Here is a 23,146-nt window from a genome sequence, read left to right as displayed (position 1 = left end):
CTTAGAGACCAACAAGATTTTCAAGGTCTAAGCTTTGGAGAATCAGACCTCCCTTCTTCAGACACAAGCTCTGAGTCTGGAAAGCTTACACTCTGAAAGTCTTGTTGCTCTTTAAGGTGCCACTGGACTCAAATCCTCCTTGAGGTGCAATGCCTTTGGTACTGCATCTTTGGTCGGGGCGGCTGACTAGCTTCCTCCTTGAAGCTCTCCCACTCCCTGGGGCAACATTCCATGGAACAGCTCCAGAATTTCTGACCACCTCTAGTGCTATTCGAGCACTCAGGCAACAGCAGAGTCCCCCCCCCCCTTCAAGTGTCCCTGTGTTCTGTTCCCACAGAAGGGTGGCTGAGACTGGGTTCAGCTGGAACTAGGACGGGGCTACTTGTTGGGTTGAAAGAGGAGGTGAACACTACACATGCTCTAAGGGGCTGGCTTTTTCTGAATTGGTGTATTTGGGGAGGCATGTGGCTGTCACTCTAGACTGACGGGAGGCAGGTAAGCAAGGTGCTCCGCACACGTTAAGGGACGTCTATTCCTGGGGTGGGAGGCAGTGTTGCCAGCTCCAGGTTGAGAAGTTCCTGGAGATTTAAGAGTGGAGCCTGGTGAGGATGGGATTTTGGGAGTTGAGGGATCTCTGCAGGGTATAATGCCCTACAGTCCACCCTCCAACACAGCCGTTTTCTCCAAGGGAGTGACCTCTGTCGCCTGGAGATAAAATGTAATTCCGGGAGATCCTCAGGCCACGCCTGGAGGTTGGCAACGCCATTGGGAGAAATGCCTAACCTCGCCTCCTCAGATCCCTGGGAGGCGGGCAGCAGGGAGGCACTCTGCACATGCTCGAGGGGCTCTCTCCTCCTTAACCAGCGCGTCCCTGGCAGCTCCGGTCTCGGGGCCGCTTCGGCGAGGCTGCCGGCGGGAGGCGTGGCGGGCGGCGGGGAGGGGCGTGCTGGCGGGCGGCTCCGGGCGGGGCGTGGCGCGGCCGGGCTCTGGCCTCTGGCGCGGGGGGCGCGGCGGCTCAGACGGCCGGAGGGAGCTGAGCTGGGCTGGGCTGGCGGCGGCGCGCTTCGCTCGGGGGCAGCCGGCTCGCTCGCTATGCATGCGCCGCGGGCCCTGCTCTCCGCCGTGTTCCTCGCCTGCTGCTTCTGGGGAGATCTGCCGGGCTGCCAGCAGGCGTCCATCCCTCCGCGGGACGCGGCCCGGGGCATGCGGAGCCGCCGGGAGGGCAAAGCGCCGCGCTCGCCACGAGAGGCAGCCGCGGCCGGGGCCAGGAAGGGGAGCGCCGCCGCGCCGCGCGTGGAGCCCCACGAGTACATGCTCTCCCTCTACCGGACCTACTCCGTGGCCGAGAAACTGGGCATCAACGCCAGCTTCTTCCGCTCCTCCAAAGCCGCCAACACCATCACCAGCTTCGTGGATCGGGGCCGAGGTAAGCCCGGTCCGAGGCGGCTCTCCTCGCCGCCGCTCTGCTGCTTCGCGCTCGCCTCCTCTGGACTTGGGGTGGCCGCCCGGGCAGGGCGAGGGCGCGCTTCCTCCTCCGGGTCTCCCGCCGCGCTGGCCACCAGCCCCCTCCGAGCGCGCTTCCCCGCAGCCCCTTCCCTCGTCGCTCGCCAGCGGGCACCCTGCAGCGTAGACCGCCCGCGGAGCGAAGGCGGCCGTGGCCGGCTCCGAAGGTGCCGATGGGCTCGCAGCGGCTCGGCCTCTGGCTCCGACTCCCCTTTGCGAATCCCCACCGAGGAGGCAGCGAGGCAAAGCGGGTCTATTCGCGCGCGGGCGACCCCGATCCTCCCCGCCTCGTGGCTCTGGCCCCGGGCGCAGAGCGAGTCGAGGCGCCTCTCGGAGGTGACTTCCCCTCGGCTGAATGGCCGGGAGCCGTCCGCCGCTTCTGAGCAATGCGAGACACGTGACGGCGCGCTGCGAGTCTCCATTGAGTTCAATGGAAGGTTCTTCGGGGCAAAGGACTGCAACGGGCCCTGCTTGCTCCGAAGAGCCGGTCATCTCCCGAGGTGGCCTCGGGGGCCTGCAGAACCTGACTCTGTTTGATGGGGGGGGGCAGGCTGTCGGGCTCTGTTTCTGCGGGGCTGGGGGCTACAGTTTGCTCCGTGGCCACAAAGAGCTGTGCGTAAAGCGGCTTGGGGGAGCCTTGCGTCCCTGGTCGGGATCCTCAGCTAGAAACTGACCGTCGATTACCCTTTCAGCCGGTCTGATCCGAGGGGTTATTCCAACTCCTCTCCCCTATTTAATGGGAATTACTCTGGAGTAAGATTCAGGTGGGTAGCCGAATTGGTCTGTAATAGAGGAACAAGATTCGGGTCCAGTAGCGCCTTAAAGATCAGCGAGATTTCCCGGGTCTGAGCCTCGGAGACTCGGAGCTCTCGGCTTCCCACCTTCGGAAGTTTCCTTCCGCTTTCCCACGGCCTCAAAAGGAAGAGACTCAATTCTGACAACCGCACAGCCCGGGGGGATCGTGTCCCCAGCCCCTTGCTGTCTTAAAGTCCACGCGGGGTCTGAATCTCTCCCCTCCCCTGGGACACAGACGGATCAGAGTCTCTTCTCGGTCCGACTCCCGGTCTCTTTCTCTGGGCCTGCTGTGAGAACCCGCTGCTGCTGTTCCGATTGGGTTAGCGGGTTCGTGAGCGCTGAAAGCCTGGAGGAGGCCCAAAATCCAATCGGTCTATTGTACTTGAAGCTGATTTTCACAGCGAACAAATAAATAAATAAATGTGAAAAGCCTTTCTAAAAGACCCGCGAGTGGCCCCTTCCTAGTTTTATGGGTTAGTTAACATTTCTGCGTTAGGCTTAGATTGGGGAGGGGGAGGAGAGACTGAGGCCCAGAAGAAAGCCCACTTCTCGGTCCGCCAGGGTGGGGCATTGTTTACCAGTGCTTGGGTATGCGCGCACACGCACAGTCCAGGGCAGCGTGTATCCCTGGCGGAGGGTTTTTGGAGCGGGGGCGCTGAAATTGGTCCCCGCCCTACCCTAGACAGGTGCAATAACCTGTCGAGCGCCCTTCCCCCGTGGCTTATCGCCAATGAATTACCCCCCTGCGCTTGATTTTTGATCCAGGGAAGGCTCAGGAGGTGCCTGAGACTTCCCTCGGTGAGTTTTAGATGGGCAGTCGAAGAACAGGATCGGGGTCCAATCGTGCCTTAAAGACCAGCTAGGTTTCCAAGGTATGAGCATTCGAGAATCCAAGGGAGTTTTGACTCTGGAAATAGAAATCTAGTTGGCCTTTAAGGCACTATTGGAGGAAGAACCTCTTCCTTCAGGTTCATTTAGCAGTTTAGAGGGAAAGCGGAACTGGCCGGAAGAAAGGAGAGGACCCCCTCTCCCTCCCTAGCTGCTGCTTGGGAAGAACTAAAGGTGTGTGTCTTTGTCTAGCTCCCCCCCCCCCCCCATCATGACTAGTTCTTGGCGCTGCTTCATCTGCAGAGCTCAAGAGTGGCTATTTTGGTACAGTTCTGCAGAGGAAAAGTTTGGTCTGGGATAACTGGTTCGAGACGAACTTGGAGGGGGGAATTCTCATAAACATTTCCATTTCAAAACATTCTTTTTCAGGAAGGGACATCTAGGAGTCGAGGGAGAAGGCCCCCGAGGTCTAAACGTGTAGCGTGTCCTTGGATCTCCACTTCAGGGCGGCTCCTTGAGGGGGTGGGGGGTGCTCAGCCGCCTTCCTTTTTTTCCCCTCCCCCCACTGATTTTGATTTGATGTGTCACAGGCTGTGACCTCCTGCTGGACCTTCTGAGGGTTGCTTAGCATCAAGCCACTGATTGGAGTATTTCAACTCAGTGATCTAATTGAGTGTTCATGTCATAACATATCAAATATTGTCTAGTCGCCCATAATGAAGGGGGACCGACCAATAGCACAGCGCCAGCGAGAACTTCAAGAGGACTTCCGTTCTTCTGAAGGGGCAGGGCCCTTTAAAGCTCACTGCGGGCCTGTCCCCCAGTTCATGGCATAGTTGGCACAGTTACTCGCAGACAACCTGAAATTTTCCTGCGCTGCTTCTCACAACGGAATTCAGGACGTTTCAATTCTGGAATAAATCCCACGGAGCCCAAGTTATTCCCAAATGAGTGTGCCTCGTTTTGCACATACACACACTGCTTCCGATCTCGCCTGTTTGCGGGGCCCTGGTCGATTTCAGGTATCCAACTAGAATTCCTCGCCAGTCGCTCTTTCCCTTGCCGCCTTCCTTTCTGAAGGGGAAGGAAATCTGGAAGATAAGTAAAGAGAGCGGTCGTCTCTCCTTCGAAATTGGGAGTGTGTCGGGGGAAGGATTAAGACTCAGTCAAGAGAGCTGGAGTACCCGAGAGGAGAAAGGAGCCCCCTGCCACCGATACTTGCATAAGGTCAGGGAGAGGGAGCCAAGAAGGAGACTGTAAACCCGCGGCTACGCCCAAACATCATAATTTCCCAAGAAAGGGGGAGCGAGAAATTTAAAGGGCGGCTTTGAATGGGAGAAAGTGTGTTTCATTGACATTCGGTGGGCCTAAAACCGCTCCAATGCACGTGCCTCTGCAACCTGGCTGTTACCTTTGCAAAACTCCCCCACTACACACACACACACATACGCACGCCACTTACGCACCTCCGATCTAGTTGCTTCTTCAGATCTCTTTCAAAAGAATTTCCTAACGGGCTATCAAGCGCTGAAATCTTGGTTTATTATTTTTAACATGGGATTTAAAAGAAAATCCGAAGGGGTTATTGGGAGGGGAATAGTGAACTTTGCCGCCTTCCCCTTTACTATGTAGCCCCCCCTCTCCCCCTCCCAGTTACGGTCGCAAGATCAGACAGGACCTCGCTGAATGCAGGAAAATTACTGTTGGCACATGAAGTAACTCATTAAAGCGCAGATGGTGCTCGCTGGCCCCGGCCTCCCTCCCTTCCACACGCCCCCCCCCCCAGCACTGGAGCTCTACAGTAAAACAGGACAATTAGGAGGGGCGGCGGCGCACCACACCGGAGCGCGAAGGCGGCAGGGACAGCCCTGGGAGCCGGCGTGCTTGGGGAAGGGCTCTGCTTTGGGACGGAACTCTCTCTCGCGCGCAATTTCACGGGAGGCTTACTTCCGAGTAAGCGAGCTCAGGAGTTCGGGTGAGAAACGAAACAAAAGGCAAACTGGGGTCAGCGGCCCAGATTTACAGTCCCCAATAGGAACGTACGTGTGTGTGTGTGGGGGGGGGGGCGGTGGGATCTCTAGGACTTGAATGTTGGAATTACTTCTGAGTAAGACGGGATCTCCGGGGGCTAGAGCAGGTATAAATAAAAACTAAACTATGTTGTATTGGATTCCTACTAATGCTATGTCTTTGTGAACGTGTATCTGTTTACCCTAGGGCATTGTTTATAGAAACGTTCCTGCTATTGAGAGGTACTAATCTGACATTGTGTGATCCGCCTTGACTCTCAGTGAGAAAGACGGACTATAAATGATATAAATAAATAAAATGAATGAATAAACTCGGAAGCAAAGGCTAGTCATCAATGGATTGTAGGAAAAGTGTTGCGGGTGGGATCCACGCAGGCCCGGGACCATCCTAAACGTGCTTCAGCAGAGTTTTAAAGAAGGCGATCGCGCCAAGATGCGCTTATGGGAGCGCCGCCTCAAGGTGCGCAGCGCGACCTTAGGGGAGCGGGGCCTGACAGGTTCCCTTGAACCTCTTCAGTGCTAAGACTGTTCCTAAGGAAACTGGTTAACCTGGACTCCACTGCTATCCACTTCCTTTTCATGTGATTCACACAGTTAGGACTCCTTGTCAGGAGCAATTGAGGCGTTTCGCTTGGAGGGGGAATTGCGATCCTGAATCTTCTAAGGCTGGCGTGTTTCAAGGAAATGTCCAGAAACCAGAGTGGGTGGAAGGACTGCTTTCAGACATGACACTAATAAAATACGCCCCCCCCCCCCACACACACACACCTTGGGGCCTCCTGAACTCTGTTAAGGCGGAAAGAAAAAAGGTGTACACTGGAGGCGTTTTGCAAGTGAAGTTGTAGTAAGTTGTGTCACGTGTGAATGATGTTAAAGAGCAACTGGATGTGGAGGAGCACTCACAAGCGTCTTAGAGGGTTGAAATGGAGTTGCCGTTCTGCCTTCCTGTAGTTTCAGGTGGGTAGTCGTATTGGTCTGCAGTAGAACAGCAGGATTTCTGTCCAGGGCACCATAGAGACCAACTGGATTTTCAGAGTGAAAGATTTGGAGAGTCGGAGCTCCCCCAGAAACCCACAGGCTCGCTTTTAAAAGAATTGTCACACTGTACATCAACAGACAATAGAAGGGTTGAAAAACATTTTAAAAGGCACATGCCAATAAATTAACTATAACCCAATGGGGAGGGGAGCAGATTCAAGCGTAACATGAGAAGCCACCCTCTCTCTGGTTTTACACTCGTGTCAAAAGCTTCAGGTGGAGCCAGGGTGTGAAGGCGCGGTCCGGACCCTTCATAAACTGGTGCAGAAAGAAAGGGCAGGATTTCCCCCTGGGCTGCCTATGTTTTGTCAGCATTTCTTCCTCTGCGCGGCTGGGTGGGCCGCCTCCTTCGTCCTGGGCGAGAACATGGCCGGGGTGGGCCGCTCTTCCCTGCGGCTGCAGCAGCTCAGGAATGCGGGATCCTCTTGCAGACTCTCCCGGGCAGCGTGTTTATGCAACCCGGAGGGTTTCTAGGTGGATCCGCAGCAGTCCGGCTGCTGCTGCCGGGCTGCGGTTTGAGCCGAGCGCAATCCGGGCCGCGCCTCCGCCCAGGCGGTGTTGTGGTTGGCGAAAGGCGAATGAAATACAAGCAGGGAAATATTTTAATGGGGAAGGAGGGAATTCGCCGCTCTTCATTATTTGGTGACCTCGGATTCGATTCGTTTGAGCCCCTTTATAAAAACGCTAATGCGGACCAGACGGGCGCAGCCGGGGAGCCTCGCAGAAGGTTCCAATCTGGGTCCCCCTGCGAAGGCGCAGAGGCGGGAGGAACGGGCTGGGGCGCGGTCCGCAGAGCCCCCGGCCGAGGAACCGGGGAGCCCCTCGTCTCTCCTCGCGGCCCACGAACGCCTTTGGGTGGGGTCTCGATCCCCACAGCACTTTCTTCGGAGCGGTCCTTCTTAGGGTCGGCCTGCAGGCAGCTTCGGCGAATCCGTGTGGCCCGGGGAGAGTTTGCAGAGGGGACTGATTTCCCACGTTTTGGCTTGGAGGCCCCGGGCCGAGTCCCCTGGCCCCCCTGAACGATGCCCAAGGGCACAGAGGCAGGAGTCGGGGCATCTCCATGAAGGACCGGCCTGGGTTCGAAGAGCTTTGTCGGATCCTGGCGCTGGGTGTGCTTTTAGGAGGGGACCACACAGCCATCTTGTCTCGATTGTAGATACCCTGATCGTCTGAATTCTTCCGCACCAACACAAGCCCTAACTGGGGTGTCAGTCAGGAGTTGGGGGGTTCGCAGGGGTCTCAGCGGTTGAACTATTGGGGGGGGTCCTCCTTGAGTGGGAGGGGAAAAGAGGACTGCAGAAAACCGGAGCGGGGGCAGAGAGTTAACCCTGCTCAGGCTATCTGGGGGCAGTGGCGTCGCAAGACCATGGGCAGCTTCGATCGGTGGGGAGCGGGAGAGGGGGCAGAGAAAATTTCTGGCTCCCGAAGGCTTCACTTGGATGGCTGGGGAGGGAGAAGGGCGATGCGTCGGCTTTAGGACTTTAGTATAGGAGTCCGTCGCGCTCTCCAAAGTGGGGCTTTCCCCAACGTGATCCAAGCCACCTTCCTGTGCGTGCTTACTAGGGAGCAAGGCCTCCGTGCAAAAGGGCTTAGGATAGCAGCCTTGATCGTCCGCATGATAGGTCTAGCCACGTTTTCCCCATGCAGGGATTGCATTACTTGAAGCAATTACTCTAGACTGAATTTATTCCATACTGGGGAATCTCAGGATCATTTGACTTTCGATCAGGTCCTTATGAAGATCGTTACACAGAGGAATAACTGTCCAGCCGTCCAGCGCGGGATTTAATCCGCACTCTCACGGAGAGAAGCAGTGTCTTGTGCGAAGAATACTTTTCAGTGCAGCAATGCTCACACAGTTCCCTTCGCAATCCCCGCCCCGCCCCCAGCGCTGCCACAGGCCCACACTGTGTGGGGCTCTTCGCGAGCCTTCGGTTTTAAAGCACCCCCCCCGGCCCTGCTCTCCAGAGCGGCTGCAGAACGCGAGGGGGTCGCTGGAACAATTCCTCAGAGCACCAGGAGAAGAAAGCCAGGGGGTTTTTGCCTAGAATTTTTCGCAGCTGCATTATGTACTTTCTGAGGAAATAAATGTTCTTATGGGGATGCTAAAAAGAGGGGGCGCGTTTCTTCCCCATACTCTTTTAACTTTCGGATTTTTAAAAAAGTGGGATCTTTGCCTTCTCGTGTTGTATTTAAGAGGTTACTGTAATCTGGATTTTAAGTAACTTTTTGATAGTAGATGGATGGCTCACAGTGTACTTGAAAAAGCGGAATAGGTGCGAGTCTGGACCGGGCAGCCTTATCCGCGCAGAAGACCACACTCGGATACGAAATAATTCCCAAGGCTTCAGTGATGTCTTAAGGGCCCAGAAGAGACATCCAGGTTTCAGATCCGGCAGTGGGTGGCCTGGGAATTGAGTCGCTGTTTTAAACTGCAGCCCTATGCACACTTAGGTGGGAGTGCCCCATTAGCTTTACCGAGACTTACTTCCGCGTAAATAGTAATAGGATCCAGCTGGATATCGAATAATGGGACTAACCCCCATTGAATGCAAAGATAGAACGCTTTTAAATACGACTACTCTTGTGTATTTGGGTTGGTTTCTACCTGCGCACCGCAACCCCAAGTTTGCTTAGGCGGAAGTAAACATATGAATTCCATAGGAGCAAGTGTATATAGGCATGCCCCTTTAATAATTCTAAACTGAATTTGAAATCGATGCTGTTTAATCGATGCATACCTACATGGGAGTAAACAAGTACGCGCTAGGATTCTTATGCTCGGTCCGTTTGAACCAGGCATTTCTATTTAACCGAAATTCCTTAACTGATCGCAGGAGTCCTGAGCTCTCTCTGTTGGGGGGGGGAGGCGGGGGAGAGGCTCTGACCGAATTCAAAGCATTTTAATAGCAACGTGGGGGAACCGACTCAGTTGCGAAGGGAGACCGGCTTTTTCTACCCCCTCTCTCCGTTGCGTTTTGTCTCATTGGCATAACTCCTTGGTATGCATCCCGCTGTTTCGGAGCATCTGATTTGTGATCCGGTTGACTCCCGTAAATCCACTCGCCTAACTAGTGAGGGGCGCGCGCAAACTAGATCGTAGGGCTGCCCCACTCGCCCTTCTTATGGCAGGTCTGGGGCAAGCCGCCAGTTCTCCGAAGTCTGACCTCTCCCTCCTCATATCTTTCCCTTTTCTTGACACGTCGGGATCCGCCATCCAGAGACCCGCGAGCCTTTTCCAGGCAGCTGCCTTTCCGCAAATAGGGTGGGGGGTGGAGGGGAAAACATTTCTGGACGAGGCTTTGATCGCCTCCGTTGGTCTCGCTGGTGTGCTCTCTGTTGGTCTGATGTTCTTCCCCAGAGAGGAGGCGGCGAGGGCCTGGCCAGAAGCCCAGTAGTTGGGAGGCGGGTGGGAGAAGGCGACTGGAGCGCGCGCATTGGGTGACGTGATTTCAGGGGCCGGAACGCCGGAGAGCCTCTCCCACGCCTTAGGCAGAATAAGGGGGCAGATTCGGACTGCAGGGCCTTGGTTGGTGGTATGATCGCCTTTGAACACAAATATTCTTCATGGGAAGATATTGCAGGCTCATCAAGGAGAGGATGCCCTGAAGCTTTTTTTTTTTGTGGTGGGATAGTTTACTTCCTACAGGGAATACGTGCATAAAATTAGCTTGGCAGAAAGGCTTAGTAGAATCTTCTCTCTGGCCTCCTCGTTTTCTTGGTGCAGACCTTTAAAAAATCCGAACATTCAAAGCGCCCTTGCGGTTTGAAAAGGTACTGGGAAGCTTTCCTGGGACTCATTGGGATGGAGGACAAGGAGAGGCCGTCCCCCTCGCTTGTTTCGGTGCTCTGTATAACTATTGCAATAGGCTTTTTGGCTCCAGAGAAAGCCTGCTGAGCCTGTCTAGTCCAGGCGTGCTGCAGAATGGGGTAGTAACGAGGTGGCAAGGGTTAACCGGACTGTACCACTTCAGACTGCAGGCCTACGTCTTTCAAATTTTCAAGAATTTAACAATCCTTAGCAACTAGAATACTAACCCTTCGTGGGAAGGGCTAGGTTGACCTTCCCTTTCAAGGGTACTATTTATTTATTTCATTTGCAGGAAGTTTTCCCTCCTATCGGGGAGTATTAAATGTGCGACTCGCCCCACCTAGTTTGAAGTGGCGCAGCTCGTCTTGCAGACTCCTCCCAGCGCCAGTCCAGACTCCAGAGCCAGCCGAAGGGGTCGCGCTGTGGGTGGGTTGACTTGGTTCCACGCTGCGGGAGGCTAAGAAAAAGAGGAGGGCCCGGCTCTGCAAGAGTTGGCACTCGGTTGCTAGGACTCAAACCTCCTCGCAACCGAGGACTAACCTCATGTGTTGGTGATGTACAAGCAACCCCAGGCAGGATTCCTTCTAAGACATATTTTTGGCGGGTAGCCGTGTCTGTCTGCAGTAGAAGAGCAGGCGCCGAGTCAAGGGGCACCTTAGAGGCCAACAAGATTTTCAGGGCAGGCGCTTTGGCGAGTCAAACTATGTGAAGAAGGGAGCTCCGAGCCCGGAAATCTTGTGGGCCTCTAAGGAGCCCCTGGGCTCGACCCCTGCGGTTCGCAAGCACAGCAGATTTCTCAGGCTATGGCTGGAGAGGCTGGGAAGGCCGGAGAGCAGGCCTGCGGAGCCTGCGGAGGAGTGTGCCGCTCTTGCGTGTGTCTCCCTGCCGCCGCTTCCCAGCAGAAGGGGCGTCGCACTGGGGCGCGTGCCTTCAGCTGGAGGAGCCCCGTGGCCATTTTGAGCTCTCCAAGGCGGAGTCAACAGCAGGAGCCGAGTCCAGGGGCGCGACCCCGATCCTGCTGTTCCGCTGCAGACCCCCGTGGCTACCTCCCTAAGAAAAGTGGAGCGAACCGCCCACCCGCAGCAGCCCGACTCCGAAGGGAGCCCCGCCGGTTCAGTGGCGCTTCCTCCCAAGGAAAGCGGGCGGAGGCCTGAGCTGTAAAGTGGGACGTTTCGCCACCGCGCCGCGAGGGCTTCGCTGGCTGCCGCCGCCTCCCGAGGCCAGCGAGGGAGACAAAGAACCGAAACGCGCGATCTTCTGGCCGCCTGCCCGGGCCGTGACTTGAAATGGGGGCGGGTCGGCGGCGGGAAGGCCGCCCAGGGCCGCCTGCGGAAGGTCTCCGAGCCGGGAGCGGCTCCTGTGCAGGCCGCGCGCCTTTCCCCGCCTATCCCACGGAGGGCCTTGGGAGGGTGCTGGGAAGGGGGGCTGGGAGCGGTTTCCGAACCGCGAGTGGGCTCCGCTTCCGGGAAGAGGGAAGGCAAGGGAATCCTCCAGCCTCCGCGAGAGGCGTTGCTTGGGGAGGAGAACTGCAGGGCAGGAAGGCCCCGAGGACTCGGGCGGCCGCTCCAAGGGGCTGCGCGGCCCGCATTCACTCGGGCAAAAAGGCCCAGGCCCAGCGCCCGGGAAGGACGGCCATCAAATCCTGGAGAGAGGAGGCCTCTCAGACCAGAAATGACCCCACGCGTTTCGGTATCGTCGCCTTTTTTCAGGGACACGGAGAGTGTTCCGGAATGTCGCCTCTTCTCTGCCCCGCCTTTCGTATTACTTCACATTTGCCTGGAGTTGGGAAACATCGGAAAGCGATGCTGAGGGCCCGAAGGAGGTTAAAGAGAGCCAAAATATCATCCTGGAAGTGACCAAGACAGGCGATAAGACGAGGGGCCAATTTATTTATTTAGTGCATTTTTAAAATCCAGCCATTCCTCTAAGGAGTTGAGAGCGGTGCCTAGTTCTCGCTTCCTTCATTGTTATCACAACCCTGTGAGGTATATTAGGCTGAGAGAATAATTGTGCTATGGTCGCTCAGTGACCACCCGGAATTTGAACCCAGGTCTCCCAATAGTCTAACCACTACACCAGGCTGGCACTCAGAGCTGCCTAAGGTTGCAGTTCTGCCTCATACTTACCTGGGAACTGAAGGGAAAGCAGTCTAAATGTGAATGACTGGGAAGAAAGTCTATGGAAATCGGAGGCACCACTTTACCCAGAAGTGAGTCCCATCCAGTACAACCTGTTGGAGGAAGCAGGCACTGGCTCTGACTGTATCAGTCAGACTGTACCAACCAAAATGCAGTTGTTTTCAAAGGGATGGGTGACCTAAGATAGCCTCAGAAAATTTTCTACGAGAGCGTGCTGAGGAGGGTTTAAATGAAACGAAGCAGTCTCTTAAACCTAAATTATGGATCGCAGCTGCGGGTCCAAAGTATTTATGGAAGCCAATTGGATTGCAGAGAATAAGACTGTCCTAGAGAGTCAAGATACTCAGCTTGTTCTGGCCCACTGAGCGGGACTGGCCTTGCGGCTTCAGCGGCACCACAGCGGCGGTCCTGAGGCTTGTTTATTCAGAAGAAAGCCCCACTGTGTTCGGTGGCTCTTATTCCCAAGCAGGTGTGCATAGGAGCGCTCTGCCCTCTCCAGCGCAAAGAGGCCTGCCAACAAGTTTGCAGTGCTAAGAATACATGCCTGGGAGTAAGACCCATTGCATAAAATGGGGCTTGCTTCTGGTTAGATCTGCTTACAGATGAGCTCCGAGAGCGCAGATCTTAGCATCTCCTGCGACAGACAGACAGACAGACAGACAGACAGACAGACAGACAGACAGACAGACAGACAGACAGACAGACAGACAGACAGACAGAAAGAAAGAAAGAAAGAAAGAAAGAAAGAAAGAAAGAAAGAAAGGCGTAGTGGTGTAGGGGAAAAATCAGGCCACTTCTGAAGGTTCCCGAATATCCTCCTAAGATTTCATAGAGCTTCCAGCTCTTCCTTTTTGAGTACTTGTCGGTTTACATCCTCTTCACTGTGCGGTTGATGGAAGAACAAAAGCCTAGCACGATTTACAATGCAATCCTCTCCACTTCGGTCTAAAGCCTTTGATTTCTGCAAAGGATTACGCTGTTAGGCTGACATTCTATGTACCCTTACTTTAGAGTAAATCCTAGTTAGTGGCACTTCTGAGTAAGCAAGCAAGCATAGGACCCAGTTGCGAGCTCATTATTTGCTCATTTGTCTTTGTATGATTTATGAACTCATCTGGGATTTATTAAGTTTCACCAGAGAGGGAAAAATCGTATCCGTAGGATCCCATTCAATACTGCTGGCTTGGAACAATCTGGTTTTGAATGGACTAAAAAAGGTCATTCTGGTGAAGGGTTTTTCCTTCCTTTTCTTTTCAAAGTCTTTCTGGTTGGTGTTGCAGCCTGAGATGTGGCCTGGCCCTAGAAATCTTTCTCTACCTTTCTTGACACGCGGATCCATTGTGACACGCACAAAGGTGGAATCAACCCCGGTGGATGGAGCCAGTCACGGGCAGAAGTCAAAATGGTCAGTCTAGAAGAAGAGCTACAGGAGAATGAATTTCTACGCTCGTGCCCAGGGGAACATTTATAACCATCTAGAAAAGAAGCTTCTCCTGGGATTTAGATGGTGTATGTAAATCGAACATCTGCTCGAATCTGAATCCAGTAGCACAGGCTCCAAACTGCAGAAGAGGGCAAGCGGAGATCGTTCATAACGATCCTATACAGGGAACGGAGGTGGCAGTCTGTGTCGGATTGCGGCATTCAAGCAGAGGGGGACTGAGTCCACCCACTGTTCGCCCCCCCCTCCACAGCATAGGAGGCCTGTGTTTGCAGTTGGGAGGCTTAAAGGGGTCCGGATCGGCCGTTAGTTCCTTCATTGCTCCACTGTCCAAGAGGAGGAGGAGGAGGAGGAGGAGGAGGAAGGACTCTGTAAACATGGCAAATGGAAAGAACTGGTGAGGAAAGCTAGATGGACCAGCGGTCCAACTGGGCGCAGTCCTTTGCAGAGTTCCTCTCGTCTGACCCAGCTAGTTTCAGTGGGTTAGACAGCAGTAACTCTGCAGAGGATTGAGTCCTTTGAGGTGTTCCATACATGAATGCAAACAGAGACGTACAAATGGCTCCTTCTCTCATTTCCATTTTCAGGTCAGTGAGAAAATGGTTGGTCAAGAACATGCGATGACCAAGGGACTGGGAGCCAGGGATGGTTCAGGTTTACTCGGAAGTAAGGCCTCTCATTTATTGGCGCAGGAGTGAGGCTAGCTTTCGGACTGCAGCTTTCCTCCTCTACGAAACGTTACAGCTTCTTAAACACAGCTCCGATTCCCCTCTGCTCCCGCATAGCTGGTTCAGACGATCGGGGATTGCTTGCTCGTCTGGATTCTTCTGCGCTGGGAAAGGAATGTAAGAGCGGGCGGAAGGGGTTAGGAGCCGACTGAGTCCTCTCCTCTTCTTGGAAATGTTTCTTGTGTTTCAAGGTCACCGGCCGCTTAGAGGCAACATGGTGGGAGAATAAGGGAAGTGCTGCTTTCCCCCCTCTAGTCCGAGGCCTCTTTGAAACAGGAAGAGGGGGAAAAGGAGAGAGGACTTGTTCTTCAGAGTTAGGAAGCCTAAAGCAGCGCAGGCTCCAAAGCCAGAAGGCTTGCAAAGTCTTCCGGCGGTTGGTTTCCCTTTTGAAAAGAGAGCGCCTGTTTCAGGGATGCGCCACGCCTGTTCCCATAAGGCGGAAGGGGTGGCCAGAGAGACATCGTTTGCCAGCTACCATTGCGCCGACGGTAAAAGATGTCTTGAATTTCCGCAGCCGACACCTCTGCAAAGGCCTCTGTAGTGTGTCCTCTGGATGTAGTCTTCAGGTAGACTGCCTCCAAATAATGCGCTTCCATGTAACAGCCGTTAGTCCTTTGTGAAAGCGAGCGCAGCGGTCGGACTCGGAACAGAGCGCGGGCGTAAAACTTCGCCGTCCTATGAGATGGAGACTCAACGCGTAGAATCGCAGACGGTGCCTTTTCTCGCGGCTTTCAAGCCAAGATGTGGGCAACGCCTGCTTTCTCAAAAGGTCTTTAACTCCAAGGAAGGGGCGTGGCCAAAGGGCTGGAAGGGGGCGGAGTTGCTATCGGGAGCGAAGCAGCCAAGTCAGCTCAGCCAGTAGCCCTCCTCACTGCTAGACTGTCCAGACTGCGCGGGAGCAGAGTAAGACAAAAGCGACTTCGGGGCTAAATTTTGATCCCACTGGGAAGATCCGAGTCCGATGCAGACGAAGTCACAGCCAGTCCCGCAAGGCTGGTTTAGGATTGCCGCAGGCGACGTATTTCTGGAAAAGGGTCATTTTTAACGCGAATGGGATCCGGCCCGGGGAAATGTCATTGCAGTCAACGCGACTGCTTTGCATTGGCAGAGACCTACCGCCCCATCCTATGCACACTGATCTCGGTGGGCAGCTTTACTCCCGAGTAAACACACTGATGATGACGCAGAATGGCCGGTCTGGTGTCCTAAGTCCATTGTGATTCCACACAGGTTGGATAATGCACTTCCAATCCTCTTTTATAGATCATTTGGAATGGATTTTTTTGCCTGCGGAACAAAAAATCCACCTCAAACGATTGATAAAGTGCATTGAAAGTGCATTATCCAACGTGTGCAGAATCAGCCTACGAAGCAGCTTCCTCTGAAAGAGGTGCATCTAAGTGTCTTTAGGATTCCTGGGCAATCCTCATCGAATGAATGAATGAATGAATGAATGAATGAATGAATGAATGAATGAATGAATGAATGAATGAATGAATGGGCAAGCAAGCTGTGGCAAGTCTCTGTCAAGCCCATCCAAGTCTGATCCTAGCTCTAAACCTCCCCTGCCCCTGCTCAGAGCCATAATCTGATCTCCAGTTGCATTTCTGTTCTTGCTTTCTTCCAGGGGACTTCAGGCGGGCACCTGGAATTACGAGACTCTCTTCCCACCCGATGCTTTCCCACCCAGGCTGCTGCCTCAGGTTGCTCGTTGTATGAATGCTCTGAATGTTAAGAAAGTTGTTTAGTTCGCATAGGTCGCGCTCTTTCTTTCGTTGGGGGTGTGGAGGACTCTGGCGGCTGCCTCTGGCTCTCCAGAAGGTGAGATTCATTTGGCTCCGGATTAATCGCTGTCTTTTAAATCTCTGCACAGGCGATGCTTTTGCAGTCCCGGAGTGTTACACCGTCTTTCTTATACAGAGGTACTGCGCCGAAACCAATGGGCTTAAACTAGAGGACATCTGCGTAGGACTGCAGGAGAGCTTGGCCTGTTGAATTTCTCCCTGTTGCACCATTATTAGAGGAGCCGAAAAAGCGGGCTGTTTCGCGGGCCAGAGACGGCTCTTTCTCAAAGCGTTAGCAGAGGTTGCCCCTGGTCCTGCAGGCAGCCTCCCCGCTTGAGGAAACGCATCTATGGAATCAGTTTGGCGCGGGGACAGATGTTGGGGCATCTGGAAAGAGACGGTCCACCGGTGGCAGCCCAAGTGAAGCCTTGTTTCTAGGGGCGCTAACAGCCAGGAGAGTTCCCGGAAGCACTGTTAATCTCCAGACTCCTGACATCGAGCCCCCTGGAGAAAATGGCTGGTTTGGACTACAGACTCTATGGAATTATACCCTGCTGGGGTACTTCCCCTCTTTATATGTGCCCTCCCCAGGCTCCACCCACTCAAATCCAGGAATTTCCCAACCTGGAGTTAGCTACCCTACTTGTTTCAGGAAGCAGAGGCGTATGGACTTGAGATCCTTGTGCATTGAATTGGGAATGGCTGACCATTGCCGATTGGTGAAGGAGGCACCCATCTCCTTGCTCCATTTGGCACAGTGTTTCTAAGAGCCAAGCTACAAGTGAGGCCTGACATAGGTTGGACACATGTCAGCTTCCCTCAAGTTTTGATGGGAAATGTAGGCATCCTGGTCTTGCAGCTGTAACGGAGAGGCAAGCTGTAAAACCAGGACGCCTACATTTCCCATCAAAACTTGAGGGAAGCTGACAAGTGTCCAACCTGTGTCAGGCGTCACTTGTAGCTTGGCTCTAAGACGACCCTTCAGCAAAGTGTAGTTAGGCGTCGCTGGAACACTCCAGCCCTGTGTGCGTTTATTAAGGTTCGAGCTAGTCTTGTCGGTCCACGGGAAAAATCCCAGAAACACGGGGCTGACTAGCTTTCGCACCCCCCCGCTCCTGAATTCTTTCACCAGGCCGGGCATTCCGCGCCAAAGCGGGGGCAGGCAGGGAAAAGATGTTTGGGAATCCTCTCAACCCCTGGCCCCTGCAGCGGAACTGGAACATCGCCCGCCCCCCTCCCTTTGATTCTGTACTAAACATCCAATTTGATGAAGTGCTCTAGGGAACTCGGAAGCTTGCCATTTGGGGATGGTTGGGTCGGTCTTAATAATCAGACTTGCTGAAGCAGAAGTCCCATGAGCGAGAATGGCTTCACTCGCATCTATCCACCCCTCTGAAGGCCTCGCTTGCTTGCAGGCAGGGGAAGAAATGGGACGCGCACATCTGTAAACAAGACCACGCTTTATACTGTATGGTTAGGCCGGGGCTGAGCCTCTTCCGGGTCAGGCAACCCTCTTAATAACTAGGAATAATAGCTAGGACTGCTGCTTGGAGAACGGTGTGGCAGAATGAGTTGGCGGGGGTAGAGTGGGCTGCGCCGCTCCACTTTGCAAGAGGCAGATCACTTTGTTGGACGCCCTTCCCCTGCTTCCTCGGAAAGCAAAGTACTGGGAGACTTGCCGGGATTTAAAAAAAAATGTTGCGGAGAATTCCAATGTGTCGTTTCCCTGCTGGAGTCTGAAGTAGTAGCGTCCATTCTGCCACTGCCTTTTCCGGTATATGTGGACCCACCCTAACACCTGGTCTACTCATGCAGTATAACAGAGGCAGTTGTCTCTGGAGGCGGTGTAATATTTGAACCGCCATCCTATTTTTTTTTTACTTCAAACAAGAGAGGGGGGGCGGGGGACACAAAACTAAGAGAAAGGCTGCAGGCCGACCCGCTCCTCTTGGTTGCTCCAATTTTCTATTGGCAGCAAGTGTCTTTTATGCAAGGGAGCAAAATGTGCCCCCCATCTAAAGCACTGCAGCCTCTCCTTCCAGCTCTGCCGCTTCTTCGTCTGCTGTATGTCTAGGAGTGTTTGCTATGCCGAATTGCGCCCATGGACGATGATCACAGCCTAACGCAGTCAATGGGAGAACTGACCACTGGATCCTTCTCCTCTGAGGACAGGAGGGCATCTTGAGATGGGTGATTCCCACCCTCTACTCCCCTGAGACAAAGGGGGAAAGGAGTATACTCCATATTTTGTTCCTGCCTCCCTGAATAGAGGGTGGGAATCACCCATCTCAAGACCGAGAACGGTGATCTCCGTGGGGTGCCTTGCGCCTATTTCCCTACCCCCGGGCGAAGGCAACCAACGGGGCGAGAGTCCGGGGCTTGCGCGCCTTCGACTACCAGGGGAGGCCGTTTGGCAAGTCCGAAGGTCTTGAAGCCCACCGGTCCTCACCCCCGGCCTCCCAGGGCCTTCCCAACCGACCTCGCAGTTTGCGCAACGCGCTGATTAGGAATCCCGCCGGTGACCTTTGCTATCCCTCAAGCTCCGGCCTCCGAGTTGTTCCCGTTTCAGACTCCCCTTCTCAGCTTGAAGCGCCGCGCGGAGCTCACGAGCGCGGGCTGCGTGGTGACACTTTTACTGTTGAAATATATACAGACTTTTACTAGCTCTTGGGGGGAAACCCAGAGGCTCGGGGAATTTTTGTATTTGCTGGCTTGTAAACCTTTTTTATGGGAAAGCAGCTAAAGGGGAGGGGGGGGGGGAAGAGGAATCTGATTTGCTTTTCGCGGCCTTCACTTGCACACGAAACGTGTCAAAAAAAGAAACCCAGATCCGTCTCATTGAGAATATAAGCCCCTTCAACCCGCACATACGCAATCTTTTCTTTCTTTTGAAAAGAGAGCCGATAATAACTGGATAACTGATCCTCAATATGCTGGACAATATTCTCGACAGTCATTTTATTTTCGTGAAATTTGGGAGGAATCGAAGTTCAGTTGCTAAACACACTGAGCCGAAGGCCCCGACCCGTAACCGGTAGCCATGTCTGGGCGGAGGGAAGAAATACCATGCACTACCTGGTCTTGAGCCCTGCAAAGAAAAGATAGGAGCTATTTGCTTGGAAGCAAGAGCCTGAGATTTCAAAGAAACTGCATCCCCGACAGAGCTAAACACAGTCCCCCCCCCCCAGTCTGTCATCTTTCCTTTACTGACATATAACCGTGTAATCCTGATGGGTAGCGGTGTTGGTTTGTCTGCAGCAGTAAAAAATAGCAAGAGTCCAGTAACACCTATAAGACTAACAACATTAGTGGCAGGGGATGAGCTTTCCTGAGCCACAGCTCACTTCTTCAGATACCGGTGTAATCTTGGGTAGAGTTATAGTCTAAAGTTTCTGGTGGGTACGGTGTTGGTCTGTAAGAGAAGAGCAAGATTCGAATCCAGGAGCAACAAGACTTCCAGGGTACAAGCTTTTCAAAGTCCAAGCTCTCCTCTGGAAATCTTGTTGGTCTCTAAGGTGCTGAACTCGAGTCTTGCTCTTCACAGTGTAACTCTGTTTAGGATTGCACTGTTACTTGCCAGGAAAGGAAGCACGGCAGTCTTGAAAAAAACCTAATGAGCACAATATAGAGGAATTAAGCAAAGTGATGCTTAACAACCGGTTTCTGCGCAGGGAGATTGCAATCGCAGATTCCAATAGTTCCTGCTGCCTCCCCACCTAATGTGTTCAGGATCTGACTGTCAACCTAGTTTATTCTGGAATACACACGCCTTCCTCCTCCCTGGTGCAGGGGTGTGTCTTTGCGTTGCTAGAGAGTTCCAATGTACGTGGGGCAACTCCAGACCCCCCTCCTTAAAGATTGAAGCCCCCGCCCTTTAGAGGTGAAACTGACTGCAATTATGCATTTTTATCTTGCAGACGATCTTTCGTCCAGCGCTTTAAGGAGACAGAAATATTTGTTTGATGTATCGACTCTAGCAGACAAAGAGGAGCTGGTGGGAGCTGAACTGCGGCTCTTTCGCAGAGCCCCCGGCGATCATTTCTCCAAGGCTCAGACAGGCCTGGCCCATTTGCAGCTCTCGCCCTGCCTCTCTGGCCGCCTTCTGGACTCCAGGACCCTGGACCTGCAAGAGGCGTCTGGCCAAGCCGGTGGCAGCTGGGAGGTGTTTGATGTGTGGCAGGCCTTGCAGCAGCACCGCCACCAGGCTTGGAAGCAGCAGCAGCAGCACCACCCCCTGTGCCTGGAGCTACGCGCCGTCGAGGGGCCTCGAACTCCCCAGCCGCAGTTGCTGGACCTGCGCGGCCTGGGCCTGGGGCGCAGCGCGCGGCCGCAGCAGGAGAAAGCGCTGCTGGTGGTTTTCACCAAGTCGAGGCGGAAGAATCTCTTCGCGGAATTCCGCGAGGAGTTGGCCGCCCAGCCCAGCGCGCATGCGCCCTACCCGGCATTGCCGGCTCCTTCCCGGCTGCGGTTCAAGAGCCGTCGCCAAAGGCGCACGGCGTACAACAACCGCCACGGCAAGCGGCACGGCAAGAAGGCCCGGCTGCGCTGCAGCAAAAAGGCCCTGCACGTTAATTTCAAGGAGCTGGGCTGGGACGACTGGATTATTGCCCCTCTGGAGTACGAAGCCTACCACTGCGAGGGCGTGTGCGACTTCCCCTTGCGCTCGCACCTCGAGCCCACGAACCATGCCATCATCCAGACGCTCATGAACTCCATGGACCCGGGCTCCACCCCGCCCAGCTGCTGCGTGCCCACCAAGCTGACGCCCATCAGCATCCTCTACACCGACGCCGGCAACAACGTCGTCTACAAGCAGTACGAGGATATGGTGGTGGAGTCTTGCGGGTGCAGGTAGCCCCGCGCGCGTCTGTCGCCCCCCGGGAGGGGAAGAGCGGGAAAGCGGCGGGGAGAGGCGCGCGAGACTAACTCCACGAGGGCCGGCCCAGCAGGGCGAGCGAAGCGAGGGAAGCGCTCACGTGGCGGCGCCCGGGAAAGCCGCGCGACCGAGGAGTTTCGAGAGACTTAGCCGCAAAGGCGCCTGCGCATCACTTCCCTGCCCCAGGTTGTCCAGTTGTGTTGTGAGTTAGGGTTCTTCTGAGGGATGTTTCCAGCCAAAATAAAGGGGGAGTCTTGGGGCGCCTTAACTGCGTACAGGAGCTTTGCATCTGGCAGAAGATTTCTCTGACCGGCTGGTGGTTTTCCTTGAGCCAATCTGTTCGCATAATAATAGTTTCAGGCAGGCAGCTGTGTTGATCTGTAGTAGAACATCAAGATTTGAGTCCAGGGGCACCTTAGAGACCAGCAAGATTTTCAGGGTGTACGTTTTGGCGAGTCAAAGCTCCCTTCTTCAGATACAGTGAAAAGAGTTGATCCCATAGGCTTTATATCCCAGTCAGGGATCTCCACTCCTCCCTGTATCCACAAAAGGGAGCCGTGACGCTCCAGAGGGCATACCCTAAAAAGTCTTGTTGGTCTCTAAGACGCCCCTGGTCTCTAATCCGGTTGTTCCCAGCATAAGGCGGAGGAGTTTGGCGCCAAATCGGCTGCGCGTGCGCCCCAGCAGGGGGACCGGAAATTGCGCGGGAGCGGCGGGCGCCCCGAAATCCCTCCTTGTGTCTGTCGAGGGAGGCTAGTTCGACTGGAAGGGGGTTTTCCTAGTCAGTGTCGTGATCTCACAAGCAATAGGAACGAGCCATAAGCTGCTTTCAGGGCTTCGGCGCGGACGGAGCCTGTTGCGTCAAGGTGCCGACGCGCGTGGAGCAGCAAAAGAGGCGCGAGAGTAAGTGGCGGCTGCTTCTTCATAAGCTGTTATAAGCAGCTGCTAAAGGAGGAGGAGAAAAGGAGCTGACATTGTCAGTGGATGAGTCCCCTCGCTTAGAAATGTAAGCTCTGGGTTCCCCAAGAGTGCCCATTGGAGGGAAATCCCTCCATGATTCTCACTCTGTCCCTAACCCTAGGACAGGACCTCAGTACAATGGTAAGTAGCAAGAGTCAGTGCAAGTTTAATGGCTGTTTTCGCAAGTGACACTCCTTCTGGGTTTTGAACTCCCAGTGCCCGATTTCCATGTTCAATTCACCCGTTTGCGCAAATAATGCAAGTGTGTGAGGGACAGGCTTGCTTCTTCAGAGGCTGAATTTTAATTATTTTTGTCCTGTCTATGGGGGGGGGGAGCACCTGTTCAGACTCAGGCCCCTATTATGACTAAGGAAGCAATTGGATGGAAGGAGGCCCCCTGGGAATCCTCACAGAAAATAAGGCAAAAGGCATCATTTAAGAGCTTTCAGGTGGGTAGCCTGTTGGTCTGCCGCAGAAGAGCAAAATTTGGGTCTGGTAACACCTTAAAGATGAACTAGATTTCCAGGGGATGAGCTATTGAGAGTCAAAGATAAGGGAACTGTGACTCTCCAAAGCTCATACCCTGGAGACCTAGTTGGTCTTTAAGATGCTACTGGGCCCAAGTCTTGCTCATTTCAGTGCTGAGTCTGTTTCTTCTCAGAATTTTCTGAGCATCTAGATTCCCTTTAAGGGACGAAGTGGGAGAGAGAACAAGCACAGAACACTTCTTTTTCAAAAGCTCATTTTCCTTTGTAGGCTCCTTCAAAATTACCAGCCTCAAAACAGTCTTAATGCCCGTCCTCCCACATGCCCAGAGCAGGATTGCAGGTTGTAATTACCAACCAGGTTGGGCTTTAAATCTTAGTAATGAAAAGATGAGAAAAGAGCCAAGCACTACAAACACACACACACACACACAAAACAAAAGCAAGGTGGGTGTGGATGGGCCTGGAAGCACCTTTTAATTTTAAGGAAGCCTTGTCAGGTAGCTAATAAAGTTCAGAAAAGGTGAGGGAGGTAGGCAGGCCCCCCTGAAATGGGCTGCAGCGTTACTGTATGTGCAAATGTTATGCTGATAAAGCACATCACTAAACATTACCTTCCCAGCCTTCCATGGATATATGACTTTACATGAAGAAAATGCACTTCTAAGCATTCCTGAGATCTATTAGGAGTTTCCTCCCCTCTAGTGAATTCTAGAGCTTTTCAGACTA

General features: G+C 53.9%; 1 protein-coding gene across 1 annotated transcript; it reads left to right on the top strand.

The window, feature by feature from the left end:
- The first annotated feature begins 1,092 nt into the window (after positions 1 to 1,092).
- GDF6 (growth differentiation factor 6) lies at positions 1,093 to 20,951 on the top strand. The gene is made up of 2 exons (XM_054985542.1): positions 1,093 to 1,426; positions 20,014 to 20,951. The coding sequence occupies exons 1-2, from the start codon at positions 1,093 to 1,095 to the stop codon at positions 20,949 to 20,951; spliced, it is 1,272 nt and encodes a 423-aa protein (XP_054841517.1).
- Positions 20,952 to 23,146: the final 2,195 nt, after the last annotated feature.

The sequence above is a fragment of the Eublepharis macularius genome, chromosome 7 (genome assembly GCF_028583425.1).
Source record: "Eublepharis macularius isolate TG4126 chromosome 7, MPM_Emac_v1.0, whole genome shotgun sequence".
NCBI lineage: Eukaryota > Metazoa > Chordata > Lepidosauria > Squamata > Eublepharidae > Eublepharis > Eublepharis macularius.
Note: the sequence above shows the minus strand (reverse complement) of the source record. Positions and strands in the feature narration are given on the sequence as shown.

Coding starts and splice junctions, on each gene's coding strand:
- GDF6 (XM_054985542.1), top strand. CDS start 1,093: ATGCATGCGCCGCGGGCCCTGCTCTCCGCCGTGTTCCTCGCCTGCTGC. Junction 1,427..20,013: donor CTTCGTGGATCGGGGCCGAG/GTAAGCCCGGTC, acceptor TTTATCTTGCAG/ACGATCTTTCGTCCAGCGCT.